The 25,378-nt window shown below is 45.6% G+C and overlaps 1 protein-coding gene across 10 annotated transcripts in view; it reads left to right on the top strand.

Moving 5' to 3' along the window:
* The window catches only part of SMARCA2 (SWI/SNF related, matrix associated, actin dependent regulator of chromatin, subfamily a, member 2), a 170,567-nt gene that overhangs the window by 64,717 nt on the left and 80,472 nt on the right, over positions 1 to 25,378 (top strand). For all 10 annotated transcript variants that reach the window (XM_026519295.4, XM_026519290.4, XM_026519293.4 and 7 more), the window contains exons 17-24: positions 645 to 755; positions 3,498 to 3,740; positions 5,146 to 5,259; positions 13,421 to 13,528; positions 14,118 to 14,204; positions 17,518 to 17,564; positions 19,785 to 19,951; positions 24,769 to 24,932. In XM_026519295.4, coding sequence (XP_026375080.1) covers positions 645 to 755; positions 3,498 to 3,740; positions 5,146 to 5,259; positions 13,421 to 13,528; positions 14,118 to 14,204; positions 17,518 to 17,564; positions 19,785 to 19,951; positions 24,769 to 24,932 — 1,041 coding nt within the window. The remainder of the gene's footprint in view (positions 1 to 644; positions 756 to 3,497; positions 3,741 to 5,145; positions 5,260 to 13,420; positions 13,529 to 14,117; positions 14,205 to 17,517; positions 17,565 to 19,784; positions 19,952 to 24,768; positions 24,933 to 25,378) is intronic.

Raw genomic sequence — 25,378 nt, 5'->3', positions numbered from 1 at the left:
ATATATAAATGTGGAAAAGCAAAAAATAGACCCTCTTTTTTTCCCCCTTCATTCCATATGCACATCTGTGAACTGTATTCGGTTGTAAAGTTTTGTCATGTGCATCATGTAGCAAACAGTGTGAGTTAATCATCCCAAGAAGATTACTGTAATAAACCGTAATTACTTTCAGATAGTGAAATGCAGAAGAAAATTGTTAATTATCATATTGCGAGGTTTCTGATGAGAGTAATACAAATGACAAATACCGCGCATTCCGCGCGCCGCCGCCGTGCCCGCTGTTGCTGCAAAGTTCGGCAATTACCCGGGCCCCGGGCTGCCTGCTGCACGCTCCCGTAGAAATGGAGCCTTTCAGCCGAGCAGCGGGTTCTCGGCCACCTCGAGGTTGCTGTAATTTCCTTATCCGTCTTCCCCTCCCTCGGTTTTCAGGGGGAAAGCCTGCCTATGAGGGTCTGAAAAGTGTCCAGATGTGCGCGATTTCGCCAGGCACTTTCTTTGTGGATAATGGATCTGTATATGATAATGCATAGAGGTGTAATCCGCAGTCACACGTCTGGGCTCCATTAAGCCATGAATAGTGAGACAAAATGCACACATTACTTCCATTGGGTAATATATATGTGTGTGTATTTCTTTCCATTCAGGGCACCCCTGCCATGCGTCGCTCCCTTGTCCCCCAGCTGCGGAGTGGCAAATTCAACGTCCTCCTGACTACTTACGAGTACATTATCAAAGACAAGCACATTCTTGCAAAGGTATGTTTTTTTAAAAAAAAGTTCTTTTACCTCTAATTACGGACCATTGCACTGGAGTGTAAAGTATTCCCCAAATTATACTCACTGGTATAATTTGATCATTAGATGGCTTTTCCCTCTCTCTCTCTCTTTCTCTCTCTTTCTTTCTCCCACTCCCTCCCTCTTTCTCTCTCTCAGAGTCAGATATATTTTGGGAATGGGTTTTAATTTTATGCATGCTTTTTTTTTGTTTCGTTTTGTTTTGTTTTGTTGGCATATGTCCTTGATCCTGGTTCTTTTACCTAGACTCTCATAGTTAATGAGTACATCTCTTAAAAAAATTCACCTGGGCTCCTTCTGCAACTCTTTATCTCTCCAGCGGCCCTGAACGTGCTTGTGGAAGAAATAATTGTTTTTGTTGCCCTGGGTTATTGACAGCAGCATGACTTCATTCCTCTTGTGCCTTTGTCTCTCCAAAGATGAGTAGGCACCTCTCCATATGGTCTTCTCCTTGTGAACATTTGTCCAGAGTGCGGCTTTGGTGCTATTCCCGTGTTGGGTTTTTTCCCTGCTAAAATAATGGGCCATTGTTTGGAAGACTCTGGGCTGTTTCTGTGACTGTTCACTCGAAGCTGAGAAAGAGTTGTTTTCTACCTGTGACACGCATGTCTCCTAATTTGTACGTCCGAAGTTGTCCTTTAGCCAGAAAATAGAACATTGTTCTTTGATTTCTGTCGCCTTGCCTCCTAATATATTCATTCAGAATACCTTCTTTCATGGGACCAAACATGAAAACTTTATTTTTCTTCCTCCGGTAATTTCTCCTACCCTGTGGTGTTTTGGAAGTGCTATAATCCGAAACTAAGTAACCGAGCAGAATCCAGAACCGAGCAGAATCCGTTTCTGGAATCTGTTCTCTGTCCACACTAAACCTTTGCTCTGGGAACCGAGAGTTGCCTTCCTGGCATCATAGGAGTTACCATACAGGAAGTGTGCTCCCAGGAGAGGTATAATCATTGAGATGGCACTGGTGACAAGGCTGTGTTCCTGCTCCCCATTCTCAGAGAGGAATTTGGCAGTGTCAGAAATGACATGTTTTCGGTAGGACTCTGGGAAAGTGTTTGTACATCGGAGATCCTTTAAAAAAAAAATTCTATCACGTCTTCTGTGTATGTATTTCAGAATTCATCAGAGATGCCTGGTAATGAGATGAATTGCTTTTATTTGTTGCTGGAGGAATGAAGCTATAGACAGGGGTAGCGATATGTCGTCCAAGCGGAAGACCTAATTGGTAAATGAGTAGATTAGCAAAATCGAAGTCCTCTCTGATTCCGTGTTTATTAGGTCATAAGCTAAATTAAAAAAGTAGATTTCGACTGCTTACTTAAATACATTTGTATCTGCTGGTCTCTTTTCGTGCTATTGCTAAGCTTGGGGTAGTTGTCCATACACTTCATTCTCAAGGACGCTTTTCTTAGAAATAGTGGAGGAAGAGTCAAAACAAAACAAAAGACCCAAAGCTCTGGTTGGTTTTTTTGTTTGTTTGTTTGTTTGTTTGTTTTGTTTTTTACCCAAGCATCCCAGCCAGACTAATGATTTTATATTTCTTCTCCCCCGACTTTACTGTCACTTCTAATGAGGAAGGCAGGGACCATCTAGAATACTCTGCTTGTCTCTCTCCTCTCTCTCTGGGAGCTTTGGAGCAGGATCCGGGGACATCTGAGCACCAGATGCTTTTCTTGGCCATTGCCACTGTTTCGTAGGGAATGAATAGGCTTAGTGGGACATTCCTCATTGTTCTCACTTAAAGAAACTGAGACCAGTGACCTTGAAGAGGGCTGAAGGGTAAGTTATGAGAGAGGAAGGGGCCTGTGTGCGGACTTAGGAGGGAAGATCGTGTCATATGGCCCTTCTTTATTTTTCACATGGTAGTCATGCTGGGAAAGGAGATTGTGTTTAATTCCAAAGTTCTGGAAAAAACAGAGGAATGATATTTTAGCATTGTCTTCAGTGCCAGTGAGTATATCCTTTCATTTTAGGTATCTGAAAACAGTGATCCTAGACCTGCAGGTAAGGACCTGGCAGGTTAAGGAATATGTCTGAACCCAGAGACTCCAGGTTGCCAGATCTTACTTTTTTAAGAGAAGCTGGATGTTCAGATTTTTAAGTGAAATATTCCAACTTTTAAATGTTAGCAACTCATTCAAATTAAGAAGAAAAAAGAACACTGAGCTGAGCCAAGCACTAACAGTATAACAATAGAAGCGAAGGCATGAAGCCAGAGCGTCTCAGCTAGAAGTACCTACTGACGCCATCTTGGAAAATCGGTCATTAATTTCTGCTTCAAGTAGAGAGCTCTCTTCTCTTCTTGCTCTGAGCCGAGGCAGCATGAACACTAAATCGGGGATAGCCATCATGGTCTAGCATTAATAGAAGGAGTGTTGGTTGGGGAGACACAGAAGCTAGTCCTGGCCCAACCATTTCATCCTGGGCCCAAGTTCTCCTCTTTGGCGAGAGCAATTTGGAATCACATGGCCCCTAAGCAACGCTGTTGCTTTGACATCCTATTATCACGGGATGTATTACACGATCTATCAAGTGTGAGAAACAGACTGTTGAGATTTTTTTTTTTTATCCGAAGGAAAATCACACCATATTATGCACAAAGTTTGAATTCCTTGGTTTTCCACACCACGCTTGCCTGTAGAAGTGGTTGTATTTTCGCTTGCTCACCACATGTTGGTCCTTCCTCTTGTGTTATAGATTCGGTGGAAATACATGATTGTGGATGAAGGCCACCGAATGAAGAATCACCACTGCAAGCTGACTCAGGTCTTGAACACTCACTATGTGGCCCCCAGAAGGATCCTCTTGACTGGGACCCCGCTGCAGAATAAGCTCCCGGAACTCTGGGCCCTCCTTAACTTCCTCCTCCCCACCATTTTTAAGAGCTGCAGCACATTTGAACAGTGGTTTAACGCTCCATTTGCCATGACCGGAGAAAGGGTACTGGTCTAACTTTTGTATTTTGCACTGTATGGCAGTGAAATGATCGTAAAGAGCCCAAAGCTGAGAATGTTAGGGCCCCAGAAGACTGTAGGGTGGCTGACAGCGTCGCTTACTTTACAAAACTCATCAGTGGGTGCATATGTTCTCTTTCCAGGGTTATTTTCTGTCCTAAGAAAATGGATCTAGTGATGGGTCTGGGGTCCTAGGATCTCGGGTACTTGGTCTTTTGTGAACACGTGAATCAGGCCACTAAAGAATGATCCTGACTGATGGAATCCTCATCTGTGTGGGCCACAGGGAGGATGAATGGAGAGATAGTTATTGAATCTATTTAACCAGATCAACCGAACCAGCTGAACACAAACCTGAGAGCAGATATTCTCTTGTTATAAACTTGGGCTTCTCTTTCAACTGTTTCCCGATGAAGAGTTTGTGTGTGAAACTGAACTAGCTCACGCTAATTTTCTGTACATATTTTTTCCAGTTTTAGTGTGAGCCTCCGTTTTGTGTCTACATTAATACTCCTCAAATCCCAGAGTAGCCATTTTCACATTTCTTACTATCATTCCTTCCACCATCTGTCTTCTCTTGGAGCTCATTTATGAAAGGAAGACATGGGCCATTGCAAGAAAAGGAATGGGTACCTGTCCTTTTGATTAGTGGTTTCTTAACTGTGGGAATGAAAAGTCACTTAGAAAGCTTTCGGGACATTTATGTTGGAACTATTCAGCTCTTCAATTTCGAAGTACGTTCTAGGGACCTTTGCCATTTGTCAGTAATTCATGGGCCTGCCCCTTTGTGGAAAGGAATGTCGATCAAGTCTGCCCCCTAGAGGTTCATAGAGAAACGTGACGTACAGGTTCTGGAGAAGGTTCTGCAGAAAGAGGACTGACCAAGATGAGAGCAGAGGGAAGGCGGAGTGAGGTAGAGGAGCTTGGAAACCTGCCCCCATCCACTGGGTCTACTCTCTTCTTCTTTTCATGTTTAGGCCTTGTCGCCTTGGGGTGTTTTTGCGTCTGAGACAATCCAAGTTAGGAGCCTAACTTAAGGCTTCGACTGGAGTAGAACCGTTGCCCCTTTACTTGGGTTCTGTCTCAGTTTTCAGTAAGGCTTTGTGGCAGTCCTATCCAAAAAAATCCTGAGCTGGGAGACCAGTGGCTCTGGCCCCTTTCCCATGGACTCCATAAGACAGAGACACCCATTTAGAGGCCATGTTATTACCACCTGGTACATGGGAGGAGGATTCTGAGGTGTGCATAACAGGTAAAGACCTGGCCTTGATGGACATAAAATTGCAATCACGTATCACAACAGATTAATAAAGGTAACCCGAAAGCATTATTTCGTGAAACATCGTTAAAGAAGAAAAACCACGTCCAACTCATGTGACGTTCTCTCGTAGGTGGACTTAAATGAAGAGGAAACTATATTGATCATCAGGCGTCTACATAAGGTGTTGAGACCATTTTTACTGAGGAGGCTGAAGAAGGAAGTCGAGTCCCAGCTGCCAGAAAAGGTATGTTGCAAATTCAAAAGCTGTGGTTTCTTTCCCTGCCGATCTCCCAAGTACCTGTGTCTGAAATTGTGTTTCTAAAACAGCAGGCTCATGTTTTAGTCCCAGGTATCTTGGAAATATCATACAGGACATTTTTGTTTGATAGAAGGTAGAGGTTTTAATATAGAGGGAGAGAAGGGAAATTCCAGTATTTTCAGCCTGGTTTCCCTGAAGCTTTGGGGCCAGCTTTTGTAAAATTACCAAATTCATCGAGTCTCCTGACATTTTCACTTTCACTTACATCAACATTATAAATGTAGGGTTTTGTGTTTTTTTTAAGTTTTTAACCTTGTTAAGTTCACTCTTGCAGGCGCCACCGAATTGATCTGCTCGTGAGTCAGACAAGGATATGAGTTTGGGTCTTGCATCATCATCAGAAGGCCTCATAAACGTTTACCAGGTTTCCTAGACATTTATTTAATGCTTGTGATGCTGGTGACGTCACTCTTCAGGTAATAAGTGAAAAACAGAGTTCCTGCAAATTACAGACACATCATCTGAGTATTCTTGGACATGGTTTTCATCCCGCACCATAAAAATTAAGTTCCTGTGATATTTTAAGCAGGTATTTTTCAGATGGTGTTTTGCACACTGACATCTCAGTGCTTTAGAATACCTTTCGAGCCCTTCGCTCCACATTCTTTGGTTTGGTTCGGGGATTAGTTTGATATGTTCCCGACCATGTTTTGGAACCACACGCTTCTGAGTTCTAACTTTATTCTCCTGAAGACGGGCTGTTTGGCATTGCGTACTACCTGTCGCAGGAGAGGCGTTTGGATTTGAGCTTCCTCTGTAGACGAGCCAGTTCTGAAATGTGTACTTTGCGTCACTGTGTTTTTTCCGTGTAAGGACTCTGTCTTTTTGTACAGACTGGTTCATTCTATTCATTTCTTAAGTGGGAGTTGACAAGAGAGCGTACAAAGTTGGTCACTTTATTAAGAGAGAATTTTGTTCCCGATTCCCCGTATTCATTAACCGCCAGGAAGAAAACGTTTAACATAAGCACAGGTCTTATATCGTGCTTATCCCAGCAGAAGCCTAAATATTTAAGTATTTCGTTTTGCTAGTGAATGCATCTTGGGGGTTGAATGCTGTTGACATTCTTTTGACTTCCTCTGGTCTTGGCGTCTTTGGGTAACCCCCTTACTGTTCAAGGTGGACCCTAGTTAGTGAATAACTGGGGAATGGGTCCAGTGGTCATGTGGGCACCGTGAGCCACTTCCCAGCAAGAGATCCTGCAAGGTGGAGAGATGGATGTTCATGATTTTACCGTGTCCCAGACTTCTTCTGTTTCTTTAGCAGAGGTATAAAATCAAAGGTAATTAACTGAAGTCCTTCATTTATTCATTCTATAAAACTTCTTCATCTTATTTACTTAATTTCCAGGACTGGCTAATATAGATAGATTTTTAAAAGTGCATCACATGTTGGAAATATGCCCTGTTTGAAGAAAATCCATTCTATAAAACTCCAGACTTGCCCAGCATAAGGGTTATGAGGTGATCGGTTGTATCATAAAGGAATCCTTCACTTCCTAAAATATTTATTTCACTGCTCCTTCCACAAAAGAGCTTCCTGAGTATTGGTAAACTTAAAAAAAAATACGGTTAGATTACAGAGAGTGTGGTCCTGCATAAAGTGCACTTACAGTCTTTAATACCAGAGTATTATTTGAGGTATGGTAACTGCCCCGTGTGTGGTGTGTTATCTACGGACAAGCTCCCAGCTTGGTGGAACGGAAATCATGGGCTCTGCCTGTCGGAGCGGACATGGGTCCCTATCACGGTCCCTGTCTCTCACTAACCGTGTGACGTCGGTCGGTTAGTCCAGTGGGGCTCCGTGTTCCCATCAGTGAACCAGCAAAGAAATACTACCTGCCCCACAGAAGAGTTGAGAGGACTGAATGGATGTGGGACCCGTGAGTCGAAGCCTGGCATGCGGTAGGCTCTCACCTTGTGACAGTCGCGGCCACCGTGCTCCTTAGTGTCAACTCCTGTTGCTGTCTTACTGACTTGTAGTTCTCCTTCTTGTTCACCTCAAGTTCTTTCTCACCACACGCTCGTCCTCGCGCTTTCAGCGGCCCTCCCGCACCCCTGAGCCCATCAGCCTTTCCAGGGCACTCGGGGGACCCATCATTGTGGGCAGCTGCCGGTGTCGTTCGGCCTGTGTTCCCTCTCTGCTTTTTCTGTCTTGTTAGGATTTTTTACCTGAGGGAAGTTGGCCACTGAAGTGTCGTCCTTGGGGGGTAAGGAGCTTCCCTCTGCCACCATCTGCTTACAGCCACAGACAACACGGATGTCTTTCTCAGCCTCTATAAAGAGCCTGGACGGGAATTCCGGCTGATGGCAGGGAAAAGGCCAACTACTCCACGGCAGTAATTCTCCAATGCTCTCATGAAAAGCCACCAGTTAGAGAAATGTTTTTTATTTTTACATTTACATATAAAATCCACTCTTTGGGGTATAGAATTCTGTGGGCTTTGAGAAATGCAGTTATGTGAACCACACCCACAGTCAAAATGCAGAACAGTTCTCCCTCCCAGTACCCACGCCCCAGAGTCCCTGGTACTGCTTGTTTTTAGTCAAATCCTCTCCGTAACGCTTAGCCTCATGCGACCACTGATCAGTTCTCCAGCCCTATCGCTCTGCCTTTTCCAGAATGTCGCAGGGACGGAGTCAGACGTCATGTCTCATCATCAGACCTTCTGCATCTGGTTTTTTTCACTCAGTGTAATGTGTTTGAGCTCCGTCCAGGTTGTTGCCCATATCCAGGGTTGTCTCGTGTTTACTGTTGAGTTAGTATTCTAGTCTATGGACGCGCCATAGTGGGTCCGTCCATTCAGTGGAGGGGACAGTTGGGTTGTCTCTGGTTGTCGACAATTATGGATGCATCTGCTGTACACATGATGCGTAGGTTTTCTTTTCACTGGAGTGAAGACCCAGGGGCAGGATTGTCGGGTCTCGCGGTAAGTGCATGCACAGCTTTATAGGAAACTTCTGGAACCATTGGGCAGTTGGACCAGCAGTGTCTGAGCCTTGAGTTTCCTTCACGTTCTCGTCAGTCCTCATCGGGTGCTGTCAGTTTGCTTGACATTTTTAGCCATTTCAGCAGGTATGCACTGGTACCGCGTAATGAATCTGCATTTGTCTAACGTCTACTGATGTTGGACACCTTTCCCTTGCTTCTTTGGCACCATATGTCTTCTTTGATGAAACGGTGCTCAAATCTTTTGCCTGTTTGTTTGTTTTTTAATTGGGTCATTTCTTTTCTTATTGTTGAGTTTTAAGCTAGAAAAACTCCTAAAAATATGAAATCTATTTTGTGTGTACTAAACAGTCATTCTGTCTAGTATAGCCGGAACGAGCTCGGATAGAACTAAAGCAGGCATATAGGGGGTCAAAAGTTTGATAAGTGCAGCTCCACTTCATAGCAAAATTAGTTTTCATGGATGAGTATTTAATAAACATGAGTTTTCGTCAGTGAGCATTTAATAACGTCATGAGTCCAGTGACACACCTAATGAGGAAGGGAAGGTGTCGCCCCCCCAGCACCCCCGACCCCACCGTAGCGTAAAATCCGCCCGTTATACCCAGGAAAGAATGGCAGCTCAGATGAAAGGGCGTATATAAAACCTGACGTAAACTAAATACAAATTGATTTTGCGATGTACCTCCTATTTGGGGTTGTCTATGCTGACCGTCCGCTTTGTTAATTCATAGATAATCCAGAGCCAACTACACGTGCAGACGGATGTATATATATTGATGTCTAAATATGCTAAAATATGTATACAATGTTGGAGGTCGACTAGAGGCTGACCTACCTAAAATCGATCCTAATTTTGACTTAATCTGTATGAAACAACAAATCAGCTTCGCTGAGATGGGCAACTTGTATATTCATGATATAAACATTCGGAATGCTTGATGTAGTTAATCATTACTTCGTTCCTCTCTTGCCCCGTAGATTCCAGAACGTGGGACTTTGAAATATGGCATCTTATTGTTTGGAAATCTCAGTTCAGAAAGTGATAACATATCACACACCGTAGTCTGGGTGCATTGTTCCAATAATACATCTTTTGGGAGGGACGTTGTAAGTATTCAGGCAGAAATTATGAGTAAAGCCTGAGTACTTCTCCGGGGGTGGGTGGAGGAGACTCCCAGCCAGTTACGATCACCTGATGTTGCTCCTTCTAGGGACCGGTTTGATCACCTACTGACGTAAGAATTCTTAGGAGAGAATTATCCTGTAGGTGAGGTGAGCACCTCAGTTTTACATATAACTTGAGCAAAACTAGCCCCAGGGGCTCTTGCCACCTCACTCATGGGGGGACTCCTCCCTCTGGAAGAGACTTCATTTCCTGCAGTGGCAGCATAGTTCGAGAGACTTCATTCCTGCCGTCGTCAGGAGCCATCACATCTGCAGGGGTCAACTCAGACCCAGCAGAGTTTAGGGGGCACGATTATCACAGAAACTCCTCTCCCTTGGTCCCTGTCGGTCGGTCTGTATGTCTACCTTATAACCGTTCAGTCTGTCCTTTTCCCAGCGGGTAGCTCTGGTTGGCTGCCTGCCGTGTGTACGGCTGGGGTGGAAGGTGCAGGGGTCACCCCAGAAACAGGCGTGATGTGACAGGTCAGCAGACGGGGTGTGGCGACACGCCTACTCACCTTGGACGAGGGCATGACGCTGAAAGGCCACATCATGGACCCCTCCCAGATGAATAATGCAGGCATTCAAGCCCTTTAGGGCAGGGGTCTCCACAACATGCCCTTGGGGGTGGTGTTTGGGCAGGGGTGGCTACTAGTACCCCATTGGGATCCAGAAAGAAGATTCTAGAGCTTCCGTTTATATTCTAAAAATAAAAAAATAGGCTTTGTTGACATTTGCCATACAGACTGACACCAGTGCCCACGTGTGTGATCGAAAAGTCAGTCATGTGCCTGGGTTGGATTGGGGAGGTCATCCCGGGGGGAGCGTGAGAGGGAGCACCACCACAGGGGCATCCGACCGCCCCCACCCTCAAAGCCCCACTCCTGCGCTTGCTGTCTGTCGTGAGGCGGGGTGCGATTCCCTGTGCCCCGACCAAAGATGCAGGATGATCTGATTTTAACTAGACCAGCACTCCTGGCCCCTAGCACGGACAAAAGGCTTAAAAAGACTCTGCAAAGGACTGGGGGTTGAACACGAGAAGAACATCAGCATAGGTAAACAGAAGAAGGCAGTCCTGTCTCTTCTATTCCTGGTGTGGGTATTTATCAGCCACATCGTAGGGTAATTGGGCTGGAATTGGCCAAAAATAATTATATGTCATCAGATTGGCCCCTTGAAATCAGTCGGTTGCCTTTACCTTGACAAGCATACCCTAAAAGTCCCATGTGTCTTTAGACCTTAACATTAGGGCGTACGTATAATTCATAAAGCGATATATAGGCATGTATTGGAAGGATGTGCTCTAGTGTGTCTTCTGGTAAGGGGATGCCACAGAAAAAGCTTAATAACCACTTCTTTGAGGGAAATGAAAGGAGAAATGGACTTTGGCTGGTAGCTAGGGTGATTGGGGAAGATGTAAGAAGCCCTCAAAGTAGAGTAGGAATTAGGAAAGAGGCAATAAGAGTCACCCCTCCCCCACCCGAACCCCAGGCCTAGAGAGAAGTCAAACAAAGCTTGGAATTGACTGAGGTGCGGGGAGCAAACGTCAGACACAGTTGTGACGCTGATGACGGTGATCGCGATCACGTGTACCAGACCAGCTTCTGGTATCCCCTAATGGTGAAGGGGGGAGGGTTAGCGAGACTTCCCCATCTTCGAGCAGCTGTTGGGTCCTCGGGATGGGCTTGTCTCTGCTGATTCGAGTGCCGCGGGCGGGTGTAGTATCTGTGCCTGTGTGGTATCATCGTACGCGCCTCCTGCTTCCCAAACTCCTTGCCCTCCAGCGCCTAGCAGTAGCTGGCTGATGGGAAGGGGGTTGATCTGTATCTGCTGTCCCCTAACTCACTGAGAAGCAAGCAGCAGCCATCCGTTCCTGCAGGGAGTCCCCAATGGCGGTGAACATGGGAAAGCTTGAATGTCTCCTTGGTCATCCTTAGCATAGAGCTTAGAAGAGTGGACTTGGTTTCCAGACCTAACTGCACCATTAAATGCCCCTATCACTTTGAGCCAGTCTGTTAATTTTTCTGATGCTCAGGTTCTCTATAAAGTGCAGACATGACACGTGACCCTGTCCCAGAGCTCTTGTGTGGTAAAATGAGAGAAGGCACAGAAAGCACTTTGTGTAGGTTCTGGGCCACAGAAAGAGCTCAGCGATATTAGCCCTTGGTGCCTTAAAAAAAAAAAAAAAAAAAAGATTTATTTACTTATTTTAGAGAGAGGGAGGGGCAGAGGGAGAGGGAGAAGGAATCTCCTGCAGACTCCCCGCTGACCACAGAGCCGGACACGGGGCTCGATCTCATGACCCTGAGATCATGACCTGAGCCGAAACCAAGAGTCAGACGCTCAACCGACTGGGCTACCCAGGCGCCCGCCTTGGTGCCATTTTTATGCTCCTGCTGGTTGCAGCCTGACGTTGTCTAACACATTTCTTCACTGTGATCAAATTTCATTGAGTGAACAACTCTCGATAAAGTACTTTAAAAATAGGGCATGATCAGGCATCTAAAACAGAAAGCCTGTAGCAAGTGCATTCTTGTTTATTAAACTTGGAGATTTCTGTTTTTCCCCCCCTCTGGCCAAGGTCATTAAAAACAAAGACAAGTATATGAAGGGTCACCTGCTTTTCTTAACTTTTCTGCAAAGGAGCCAGCCTTTCTCCAGTCTTACTTGGTGCATCAAAACAAGTGGCGAAAGGCTATTAATTACAGTTCTATCTGGCCTGACAGGTTCCTTCTGAAGCCACGATTGAATGAATATTCAACTTCTCTTCATCTGTGACCTCCTCGCCCTGGCCCTCAGAGCTGAAAATAACCTGATCATTTTTAATCAGTTTATTAAACATTAGGCAGCTTGCTGATTTACTTTTAATCACATTCTGCAGATTTCTAGGCATTTATCTGACGTTTATTATGAAAATTGCACATTTGTATTCCGGGGATTTTTTTAATAAAGAAAATAATACTGGGAAATAATCAAGGCAGATTTTATGCATTAAGAACGTGCTAGAAGTATTGCAGGTGTGTGCTAAGCCAAGGGCACGTGAATTCCCTTTAACTGTTTTAAATCGAATTTTTTTTTTTTTTTTATAGTCCAACTGGAGGCCCACAAGGTTTTGCTTTCTTTAGGTGGTCATAAAGTTGTGTTGTGTCCAATTTTAGATTAATTCCTCTCCCCCACCTGCTGTCCTCACAGGTCCTCTCTTGTCTCTGAAAAGCAGAGGTTGATGGCAGTCAACGTGGGGCTGTTACAAATGTCACTTGTGGATTAGTACTGGGGGTCTCTGCATATGCCCAGTGAAAAATTGTCTTACAGGGGCACCTGGGTGGCTCAGTCAGCTAAGCATCTGCCTTCGGCTCAGGTCATGATCCCGGGGTCCTGGGACCGAGGCCCGCATCGGGTCCTAGCTCACTGGGGAGCCCGGTTCTCCCTCTCCCTCTGCCTGCCACTCTGCCTACTTGTGGTCTCTCTCTCTCTCTCTCTCTCTGTCAAATAAATAATACAATCTTGAAAAATAATAATAAATAAATGTCTTACAGAACAAATCTTGGGATATTGGGCAGTCAGTGTTTTTCTGTTCATATGAAAGGGTGTGTAGCTGGAAAGTGGAAGAAATACTAGGAAGAAACTCTATATTGAGCATCTTTGAATTTGAACAGTTTGTAAGCTTCTCTCTCTCTCTCTCTCTCTCTCAAATATGGAGCAAGTCAAGCAATTTCAGAAAACGTGACCCCAGCCTCAGTCACATTCACCCTTTGGCAGGTCCCTCCATCATTATGGTACCTTTAGCAGCGATGACCGCGGTCTCCACCACCACCCCCATCCCACCCTCCACTCCGGGAATCTGGGGAGGGGAAATGGAGGGACTTGCAGCGTTCCAGGACTGCCGTCTGCGGCCACGTCCCAGCCGTCTTCTCAGAATAGGCACCTTCTCTCTCCTGCTCCTACCTACTTGCTGTTCTTTCTCCCCCAGGTTGAATATGTGATCAAGTGTGACATGTCCGCGCTGCAGAAAATTCTCTACCGCCACATGCAAGCCAAAGGGATCCTCCTCACGGACGGCTCGGAGAAAGATAAGAAGGTACATTTCGGAAGACGATGCAACTTCACCTGTTGTCTGTCTTCCCACGGCCGTGACGTCACATACTCCCAGGGGGCGTCCCTGCTAATGCTGATGTGTTAGAGCACATCTGTGGGCCTTTTCTCTAGCTGTCCTAGCTGCCGAAGGAAACCTCGTAATCTCTTAATTGCAGACTGCATTGGGGCAGGAGGAATGGAATAAGTTCATGTCACCAAAATAGCTTTTAGTTCTGCTCATGTCAGTACTGCAGGGAAGAATGTGGGCCGGCACCTAAGAAGGTTTTAAAATCCTGTGTCACTCCCTGGGCATCTGTTCCTGGCTTCTGTCTTCCCAGAACCTCGGGGAACAGAGAGTCATGTCACAAAGCCATCAACTCAGATTCCCTCCTGGAAGATAAGTGAGTCAGTAGATAGATGGTGTACCTGTAACTCAGAAACTTCTATATAACAAGAGCCTTGGACCCCGACAGGCACAGGTTACAGAAAAGACCTATGGTGCTTTCTAGAAAAGCCTACTTTTTAAAGATGGGCAGTGTCCGGTCCGTTACCAGTGTGTTTGTTCTGTGTTACCTCTCTCTGCCCGCTCTCAGGGGAAGGGAGGCGCCAAGACTCTCATGAACACCATCATGCAATTGAGAAAAATCTGCAATCACCCCTATATGTTTCAGCACATCGAGGTAAGTCTGCGCTCCCCGCTTTGCTTCGGATCCCGACTGCGCTCTTCCCACTAATGCTACTTTTTTTAAAAAGGAGGAAAGAAAGAAAGGGGGTTGAAATATGCGTGGACGTTGAAATGACATGTTCTGATAGCTCAACAAGCAGAATTAACAAACGTGAATTTTCCGGTTACGGATTCTCATTGGCACCAAGCACTTGAGCATCTGGAATTTTATAAGCAAGGGTTTGAAGCATGGAGAAAATAGTGCAAGCTCGGGCTCATTATGTGGGTTTGGGTAAGTGCTGTGAATTGCCTTGTTATGGTAGGAGTGGGGAAATTGAAGGTAATGATGAATACATCAGTTTCCTCAGAAGGATGCTATGAAAAATATTAAAATAATGTGTCAGTACCTGTTGAAGAGGAAGATGCTCTCAAAAAGACGCTGCCTTTCGTTCGGCTACTGAGATCTGCATTTTTCCTTTCTGGCATCTGTCCTGACGATGTAAATCCTGGCTTTTATCCTGACGCTCTGGTCTCACAAAGCTATTTTTAGGGGCGAGGACATTTTCTGCCCTGTTCACTGCGTGTAAATAAGTTTCCTAAATTGACAGAATTTCTCCCCAGTGGGAGCAATTGACCTGAGCAGGAAGGAGAAGGAGCCAAACTGTAGGCTCCGCTGTTCAGTCTTGCTGGTGCATGTGGTCGTGGTGGGGCCTACTTTCCACGGCGCATGAGCAAGGGCTCCAGGGAACAGGTCACCACAGGCGTCCAGTGCCCGCACCGGTTCCTTAAAAAGGAAATAAATAGAAGGTTCCAGAAAATCAGAATTTTAATAATGACAGTATAAAAATCGAGTTCGAATACTCCTGCCTTTGAAATATTCTTGACTTTGACGATTCTGTGTTTTGCTTTTTTCTCCCTTGTTTTTGGCAATCGCGCTTGTCAGAGAAGAGTATTTATTACACACCCCCTACCTGTCCTGGGGACCTGTCCCAGCCGGACCTGACTGTTGCCTCCCCGTCCAGACGGCAGAGTGTCTATAGGCTGACAAACTCTAGATCCAAGTCAGATGACAACAGCTCCAATACTAGCACCGAAAATAAAATCCCACCAAAAAGCCATAGCTGCTTGGGCACTCGGTGAAGGAGAACCCAGCATGCAGCAATGAGGCCATGTCCCAGTCCACTTTGTAACCGTGACCTGGTGAAAATCTCTCCGCATCTCCAAGCTTCAGTGCACTTGGCTTGTCATCACATGTGACCGATTACGGGACAGGCAAAGGCTAAACTTTAAAAAAAAAAATGAGAGAGGAAGCATCGTATACATTGATAACATAGATTAAACAGATGGAAGGTGTCGATGAATTAGTGGTGGATCTATATTGGTCTGTGGCCGGTGGGGAGCCAAAAAAAAATATCAAATGATGAAAATGACCAGGGTCCTGCCAGCTGAACCCGGCACCCACCATCCTATCCCCTCTTTTCCAAAAACAATTTTGAGATATTTATTCTGACTCATAGAGGGGTTTGAGGACTTAGAAGTTATGAAAATTAAGTGTCAGTCTTACTTCATTTTCGTTGTCATGCAAAAAATTAGCTTCTGAAACATGCTAGACCATGTCAGGAAGGGGGATGATGCCTTCCGTCCTCAGGCTTCTGTCTGGAGAACCTGGGGTGCTGAGTTTAAGTAGCCTGCCCTCCGTTCCTTGCATATTTCCATTCTAAATAGCTGTCAATAGAGAGACAGACTCTGATTTGCATTTTTTTTTAACATAAAAACTTTCGGAAGCGTATTCCTAGAAGTGAGGCCCAGAGTCATGGGCATACCTGGCCACGGCTCTGGCTCGGAGTTGGCGTGTGCACTTGGCCTCTGTGTCTGTCTTGTTTGCGCTCCCCCTTAGTTCATAGGAAATCACACCAGAAGCCCCCTCTCTCTGTTGGGCGCACTGTTTCCCTGGGGACCTTCAAACCAGGGAAACGAAGACATTTTTTGAAATGATGCTAATCCCGGGGACACCTGGGTGGCTTGGTGGTCGTTTAAGCGTCTGCCTTCGGCTCAGGTCCCTCCTGGGATCAAGCCCCACATCCTTGGGCTCCCCGCTGAGCAGGGAGCCTGCTTCTCCCTGTCCCTCTGCAGCTCCCCTGCTTGTGCTCTCTGGCTCTCACTTTCTCCATCAAATAAAGAAATAAAATCTTTTAAAAAGCAAAAAACGATGCTAATCCCTAAACTTATCACCATGCACTGACATGTACCATCTCTCTAGTTTTTATAGCCCTGCTTAGACGATAGGGACGGATCCCAAAAATCTAGCAAGGGGTGGCTGCCAGCAGAGCGGGAAGGCGTGGCTCTTGGAGTCACAGTGGGGTTTCTGGCCATGTCCGTTGGTGTTGACTTTGCCAGCAGGGAAGCACACCGAGGGGCCGGTGCCCACCGTAAAGGATGAGCGTGTGTGAGAGGAGAACTCAGAGGGGAAGAGCACTGATCCCCGGGAGGGAGAGCTCTGCTGCTGCTTGGGGAAGGAAGTGAAGCAGAAGAGGGAGACAGCGGGCGGCTAGTGAGAAGGTGTGACATGCTTTCCTTCCCCACAGATGGTCTCCTGTTCCCTCCAGTCAGCCTGGAAGCACCACACGGAGAACAGGAATTTATTTCTTCTACAGGATCAGTGAGGAGGCAATTACGTGGTTAAAGAGTTTACATTCAATTTGAAATTCTGAAATTCTCATTTTAAATTTAAAATTCTGTGTTTTGAGGACGGGAGCCTGGACACCCAAGGGAGCGGTCGGTGTCCACGGAGGGCCGCATCTGTAATAGAGAAAAGTACAGTATGGAGGGGTGTCGGGATTTCTCTAAACTCAGATTTAGAATATAGTATACAGTCACCGTGACTTTCACTTTTGAATATTTTTGCAGTTTATTTCCGTGCATGTCTGAATCCTGATTTGCTTGTATTAGGCTCTTCCTCTAGTTTAGACTCCTTGGGGATGGATACTTCAGTTGTTTCTGGATCCCCCATACCTACCTGGCTCAGTCCTGGGTCAGCAGATGCTTAATCACTGTTTGATGAGTAAACTAACCCTGACATCCCAGTGTGAGACTCTGGAGACTTGCAGAAACTCCCAGGACACATCTATGGCAGAACAAAAGTTTGAATTCAAAGACATCGAGTTTCTGGTTCATCGTCTGACAAGTATTTTCTTGCTTACTTATTGTTTTGTTTCACTATACTCTAGAAATAATGGGATAACTTCACTAAAAGAGTACTTATTAAGTTAATTTACATATTTGGATGGGGTTTTTTTCTTAATCATTTTTTTCTCCTCTTTCTTTTAAAGGAATCCTTTGCCGAACACCTGGGCTATTCAAATGGGGTCATCAATGGGTAAATCTTAAAATTTATCTTTCTTCCAAAAAATAGTTTATTGGTCCTACCTAAACTTTTCACTCCATGGTGTTTCCTATCACACACGTACCTACTGCCAACCTCCTGTGCCTGCCCCTCACCTCAGAAGAGGGTATGGGAGTTGTTAACCGAAATGACACCAGGCTTCTCTTGTACTTTACTGAAATAAATTACTGGATGCCTTGAGCAACTGACTATTTAAAGGACACAGATCTCATTTAATAGAATTAAGAGTAACCTAATGTCCTAAAAATTCAGTGGAAGCTTCAAAGAGTTGTTACTTAAAACCAATAGGATAGCTTGGGCCGAAAGAGAATTTATTGTATTAAATTTCAGGTTGATACTTAACACGGACGTGCATGAGAGGAAATGTCTCATCCGCCGTGGATATGTGTGACTTTACACTACTCATTAGAGTGTAATCCGTATGAGAAATGTGTTTTGTTACAGCAGCCATTAAAGAGTGTCAAACCTTCCAGCAATAACAGAAAAGTAACTTGCATTCATGAAAAGTCTCTGTTTTGCACCAGGGAACATGGAGTATTAGGATGTGGGGGCCATTCTTGGATCCCAAAGGCTGACGGCGTCACTGGGCTAAGAACTAGAAAAGGGACCCACCCAGAACCAGGGCCGCCAGGCTCTCCTGCTCCTGCTTGCTTTCCTCTCCTCTGGGTCCCGTGGTCACTCCTGGCGCCATGACATTGGCCAGGGTTGCATATGAACAACACGGCCGCAGGAGATGTTGGGGGGACGGTGGTTGGGGCAGGGGATGGAGGTTGGGAAGACATACACGTGAAACTGTCTGTTGGAGGCGACACACACTGTGTCATAGAATCTGCCATCTGATGACCCATTGCAATGTTGTGGAGTGTGTGCACAGATGAGTTTTCCTAGCCGTATCGGCCCGACAATGAAGTTTTAATAATTTAACACATCCCTGATGACAAAAGAGAGAAGGAGTTCATTATGGAGGAGAAAAGGCCCTGCTTTAGCTCGTTGACACTCTTGATAGCCGGTACCCACCACCATCCTCTTTCCTAGTTGAACTTCTCTGTAAGCCAGGCCTCTTGTCCCCTCCCCAAGTCCATTCCTACAGTGCACATGGTGATCTTTTAAAAAGATGTGGCCGATCTCGCCACCACCCTCTTTCAAACCCATGGGTGGCTCTCCGTTGCACTTAAAGCAAACACACTCAGTGCAGCTAGAAGAGTCCTCCGGCATCTCTTCCCCCCCCCCCCCCACCCGCTGCCTCTCTGCCCTCGTCTCCAGAATTCCCCTGTTTTATGTTCAGTTCCTCAGACTCACCAGGCTGCTTTACTCCACAGGGCCTTTGCACATACTCTCCCCACTTCCTGGACTCTTCCCCTCCCAGCCCCCGTTCTTCAGCCGGCCGCCCTGTGGCTCATTATCTGTTCTGTCTCCAGCAAGGTCACCGGCATCAAGGGCTGGCAAAGTTTTTTCTCTAAAGGGCCAGATCTCAAATATTTTTGCCTTTGTGGGTCACAAAGTCTCTGCCCCAAGTTTGCTGTTGTGTGGTGTGAAAGCTGCCGAATACACAAAACAGAAATGAGTGGGCCTGGCTGTGCTCCAGTCAAACTCTATTTACAAAAACAGGCAGCAGGCCAGGGCCTAAATTTGCCAAACCCTGCTCTAATTTAAAGATGTCACGTGTTGCTGTGCGTTGTCTCATAGCAACTTGTTATTTTTCTCTTTAGTGCTCATCACAATTTGCAATTAGCCGTCTGGAAGGCAGGGAGTCTATTTTCTCATCCGTATACATGTGCCTGGAACTGTGCCCAGCAGGTGGTACTAGGTGCTCAAGAAATATTTGGACGCGTTTTAAGTGCCCTAAATTAATAATTTTATGTGCTTACCAAGCAGCAATTTAAGGAAACACAACGGATTCACGACTGTGTGTGGATAAGAGAGAGAAAGAGGGAGAGAAAATTGAGAGAGAGGGACAGAGAGCGAAAGTATTAGGGACACACAAGAATTTCCTTCTCTTTCCAGAACCAGTCGCCATACATAGCATCTATAATATACTCTTTGTGGGTCTTGTGTAGAAGTATTCGCTTGTTCCATGACATGCCCCCATCGCTCTGGGGTGGATATTCATTCATTCATTCACTGAAGCTATCCTGGATCCTTCCAGGAGACAGCAGTAATACCGTCTTCTTGTTTTGCCTTTTTGGGCTTCAGGGCTGAGCTGTATCGGGCCTCAGGAAAGTTTGAACTGCTTGATCGTATTCTGCCAAAACTGAGAGCGACTAATCACCGCGTGCTGCTTTTCTGCCAGATGACGTCCCTCATGACCATCATGGAAGATTACTTTGCTTTTCGGAACTTCCTGTACCTTCGCCTTGATGGTGAGTCCCAAACGGATCAGGCTCGGAGGCCGTGCCACAGGGCGTGCAGGGGAAACGGGCGCTTGGGTCCGGCCCCAGCCGGCAGGAGGAGTGAAACTGTTGACGAGTTAACTGGCAGGGTGAGGTGCAGCTTTTGCAGATAGCAATTTTTATATCCTCCAGCTTAAAATAAGCCGAAATCACTCACAGCTGTTTACCCCCCAGACAAGCCAGCGCAAGTGGACTTGCAGGCATTTATAAGTGCCCCAATTAAACTAAATGAAACTAAATTAAAATTTAAAAACCCTCTCTGCTTTTAGGTTGGTGTGTCACCTATGTGCCACGCTGAATATTCTGATAAGCCCTTAGCTTTTTCTGTTGAGGCGTATTTTAAGGGGATAAAGGCTGTGTCTCCTCTCTTCGGTAACACTGTACTTACTCATCTAGGATGATACTGAATTATCATTAAAGCTTCTTTCTTTTCCCAAATAGAACATATCTCCCTGCTGCATTAAGAGATAGGGCCCCATTGTGTCCTGGATTTTACAAACTATGTGAAATGCTTGCCTGATCTGCCTGGTATTTCACTTTTTAGAAAAATCAGTAAGAAGATACGAAAGGAAGGAAACATGAGTTTAGAGATATTTATTTCCAAAATCACTGTATGATTTGGATGCCAGCCCTAATATTTTCGAGGTTGAAAGATACCAAATTCCAAGGTTGAACGATACCAAACGTGGCAGGGGCCAACACTTTGAAAGAGCAGAATGTGGGAATAGGAGCTAATTTACAGGCAGGATGGTGTGGAACCCCTGCATACAGAACAGTACAGTGTTACTAATATCTTGTTTTTATCTGATGCAATCTTCAAGTTATTGTTAGGTAGAAATTTAAAAGTTCATGTTCCATTAAAAGGTTTTATTTTGGAAGTTTATGTTCCATTAAAAGGTTTTATTTTGGGGCGCCTGGGTGGCTCAGTTGGTGAAGCGTCCGACTCCTGAGCTCAGCTCAGATCTTGATCTCAGGGTCATGAGTTCAAGTCTTGTGTTGGGCTCCACACTGGGCGCAGAACCTACTTAAAAAAATAGAAAATAAAACATAAAAATAAATAAATAAACAAAAGGTTTTGTTTTACATTCAGTCCAATGTTCTGTTCCCCCGGTTGCCACTAATTAGATAGAACTGGACACACACCAACCTCAGACCTGCCATCCTCTCTCTTATTTTTTAAATGAATTCTCTTTATGGTCTACCTCCTGGAGTGTGATTAATTTTTGAACTAATTATACCTCAGACAGACTTGATTTTGAAAAATCTTTTTCACCTCTCCCCTCCAAGTCATGCAAACAGACGCACGGCTACGTCAGTGTTCCTTCTGAATTCGTGACACGGTTCTGTCGTCCGCAGTCTGTCTCTTTTGCCACATCTCCTGCACTGTGTCTCGTCCTTTGGCCTGATTCTCCCGTCCCCTCTCCGTGAGGGGCAAGGTCAGCACTCATCTGAAGGGCAAGCCTGCCTCCCCTGCTGCTCAGGTGTGGGGCAGCCCTTCCCTGGTGTCCCACACAGCTGCTCTTTACTACTTTGTGGCTTTTCGTTCGGAATCTCCCCTCTTTGAGGATTGTGGCCTTGGAATATTCGAGTCTGTGAAACTGGCAAGAAGTGCTTTCCTTGAAACAAATCTCTGTAATGTTTTCTTGCCAGCTTGAAAGAGTCTCCTTCGCAGGTTGCTGTTGGTGGGCTGACCTTATCCGTTTATTACTAATAATACTTGTCATAAAAGGTAACATTGATGGAATGCCTACTGCCTGTGGGATACCGGGCAAGGCGCTTCATGGGCATTATTGATTTAACTTTCTCGGCAAACAAGTTGCTTTTACCCCCTTTTCCCAAGGTACGAATATGATCCCCATTTCACAGGGGGGAAAACAGAGGCTTAGAGAAATGCGCTAACTTACGCGTGACGTACACGGCGAAGCCAGTTTCTAACTTAGATCTCTCTGATGCCAGCTTAGTTCAGAGTCAGTTTTTGCAGACCCAGGAAGATATATCCCGTCTCCGAAAACACAGGCTGCTTTTCTGGCGACAGCATTTCAAGAATGATTTTGAACTTACTCAAAATTTTTAAAGCGGTGAATTGGAAGGAGATGGAAGATGAATGGAGCCGCTGCGTTCCTGCTGTCAGAGGCCTCACCGTTAGGTTGGAGGAGACAACAAGTACACAAGCTTCGTAACAAAATGTTACAGATGGAGTTGAGAAAACGGTTCAGGCTCTGCCCACCAGAAACAGTAGCCATTTGTTTTGGGGCTGGAGAGAACCAAGGGGCGAACAATCCATCCACACACAAGTGCACCAGCCTCCAACCACCGGCCCCTTCACCCGCTGGTTCAAATGACTGCAGATTTTCATGGCTGAATTTGAGGTCTTAAATTTTTGACCTCAGGGGGGGAAAAATCACTCAATGACAGCTAAACAGAGTTTTTTTTTTCCTGCAAGCATTTTGGTTGCAGGAACGGATCTGGCTACTGTCCCGTTATAGTCTTTGTTTTCGCTGGAAATGATTTTTGAGTGAGAGTGAGTGGTGAAGCTACATCCCAGAAGACAAAATTTTCCCAAAGCAGCTGAAACTAAGTTAAAATTAGTAATCATGAAAGCCTGGCAGTGTGTTCCTTCTGGCACATTCTGCAACTTTCAACACAATCACACTTGCTATTAATTGTGTGCTTGGTTATGTTCTGCCTCACAGTCTCACAGAACATGGGACTGACACTGACGCTGAGCGTGTGAAAACCTGTGCCACCTGCAAGCATGGATTTGCTCTGTGGATAAACCTCGACACAGTCATTCAAATATCCCAAAGATCGCTGACGATCTGCAAAGATCTCAACTCGGGGAACCTGTGACTAATGGGAATGGTAATCCAGCAAAGTCTGAACCGTGTCATTAGCACTGTCATAGTTCTTTGCCTGAAAAGGGACTTAATCATAGGTTTTTCTGGCTTTGAAAGTTCATCAGTTCCCAGCTATTTAGACGGTGTGAATCCACACCAGAGATGCAGTCCGTGTCTTTGCTTAAGGTCTCTGGCGTAGGGCCCGAAAACTCCTTTGACCAAATGATTTTGGTATTTCTTTTGTTTTCCAGTAATGTATTTTGCATTTAGGGTTATTTCCATCCCCAGGAGGCATATCCACTAACCAGTTTAATTTATAGCTTAATGCACGTGGCCGATTCTTTTTCAGTGGATTTAAAACTGAACTTACATCTTCAGAGCATATAAATGCTGTATTCTGCTGCCGGAAAACAGACATCCTTGTCTCTGGAAACTCCTTCTCTCCCTCACTTTAGAAACATCTTTGTTGTTGTTTCTGTGGCTTTCCATGTGCTTTAAGGCAGAGGGTAAATATGTGAACTGTGACTCCCCTGAGTAATTTTGTTTAAATTATTGCGCCTGGAAAGACAATACAGGGAGCAGGTTTCATGATAGCACAGAACTCGTCTTCCAGTAGGGTCGAGAACAAACAGGTCACCGTGGTCGCAGAAAGCCAACTCTGAAAAGAAAAGGAAAAAGTAAAAAGAGCCCCACGGAGTTGAAACGTCACTCCGCAGAGCACATTTAGTGCCTCTCCCCCCAAATCTAAACTCTTTACCATTTCTCCTTGCAGGATTTGACCAGGTGGCCAAACTCGAAATCTAATTTAGAAAGCAAAATGAGCTCTGAAGAACATGGCTTCGTTTAATGAGGAGAACCCCCAAAGCCCCTTGGTCCTAATCCCTGTTTGCTATATATGGGGAATTGGGGTTTTTTTCCCCCTCCTCAGGAGGGTACTTACTATTTTTATTAATGTGAAGAACAGCTCCCCCCCCCCGTCCCCCTGCTATGTGTGGGTATCTGACCCTCATGGTAACATGATTTCGTAAGCTGCCGTCACTTAAATATTTTAATCCTCTGAAATAAGTTGCTGGTGTCTTTTCATCCTTAAAAAAAGCACACCATGTAGAAGTCATATTTGTATCGCAGGCGTTTAGGGACTGTCGTGAGACACGCGTATCTGTTTCCCAACAGCCTAAAGCCTCTTTCAGAACTCTGCAGCAGTGCCTCCTGGGTAAATACGAACACAGAGTGTGTGATTGGGTGGCTGATCGGGAGGCAGGTGCGGGGGCCTTGATGCCCTAAACGTGAGGCCGTGCTCTGGGGTCTGGCGCACTCCGCTTCCTCCCCATCGTGGCGTCTCCTTAGGCACCGTGGGACCAGCCGCTGGCAGGTGCGTTACCAGGGTCAGCACCCTGTGAACTCAGCGGAATGTCAACATGAGAAACAGACTCGACAGCTTCCATATACATGGCTATGGATAAATATGGAGTTCTTGTGGCTTCAAGTCGTGCTAACCTGGATAAAAATATTCCTTTCACGTTTTGTGTTTTTCCCAGCCAGATCATGCTCAGGAGCGGTCCAAACGGTAAAACGCAGTGGAAATTGATTTCCCTTTTGTTCCCACCCTCTTGGCATAAACAACTGCCCGCCCTAATGCCCGTCAGCAAAATTGCCTTAAACCATTATAATAATCTTTGTAGGCACATGTGCGTATGTGTATGTGTGTGTGTGTAGGTAGGTAGGTAGGTGGGTTTTTTAAAATTATTTGGTGCTCTAAGCACAGAAATAAATCTAGAAAATGTTTTCATTAACTTTTAGTGTAACATGAGAATGTTCTGGTATTTGTAAAGTTACAAAGGTGCCCAGTCCTAAGTGTTTAAACCCAGCGTTTTGAAACCATGGGTAATAGGACAGTGTTCCTTCTTGATTTGAGAAAAATCTCTTTCTCTACTTTTCTTATACCCACAGGCACCACCAAGTCTGAGGACCGCGCTGCTCTGCTGAAGAAATTCAACGAGCCCGGGTCCCAGTACTTCATCTTCCTGCTGAGCACGAGAGCTGGCGGCCTGGGCTTGAACCTTCAGGCAGCTGATACCGTGGTCATCTTTGACAGCGACTGGAATCCTCACCAGGTCTGTCTCTCTCTGACGTGGGTGCCCGGCATCCCTTCTGGAACTAGAGGGACTAAAAGTGTATGGGTGTTGTCATTCACATTCATGGGGAAGAGCAGATTTCCAAAAGAGTGGGCCATTTCTCCAAAGGGCTCTCTTACCTTACCTCCCTCGGTGATAAGATGCCTTCCACATGCCTTCGCTGTGCCTTTGAAAGCTCCGGTTTGGGGTACAGAAACTCAGGCTCTGCTTAGTTTTAACCCCATCTCCTGGGATTGGCCCCAAAGCAAAGGATGTTTAGTTATGGGATACATCACAAATGGTCCAAAACATAAACGACCACATCTAACATTTATTGGACCCTAACTCTGCGCCAGCCTCCTTCATTCCGTTTTCACAACGCTGTCAGGCTGTTAACATCACCAGATGCACCCTTCCGGTCAAGGAGAATGAGTCCCCAGAAGCTG

Source organism: Ursus arctos, unplaced genomic scaffold, assembly GCF_023065955.2.
Source record: "Ursus arctos isolate Adak ecotype North America unplaced genomic scaffold, UrsArc2.0 scaffold_33, whole genome shotgun sequence".
Taxonomy (NCBI): Eukaryota; Metazoa; Chordata; class Mammalia; order Carnivora; family Ursidae; genus Ursus; species Ursus arctos.
The sequence above is the reverse complement of the archived record's forward strand: the minus strand, read 5'-3'. Positions and strand labels throughout refer to the sequence as shown.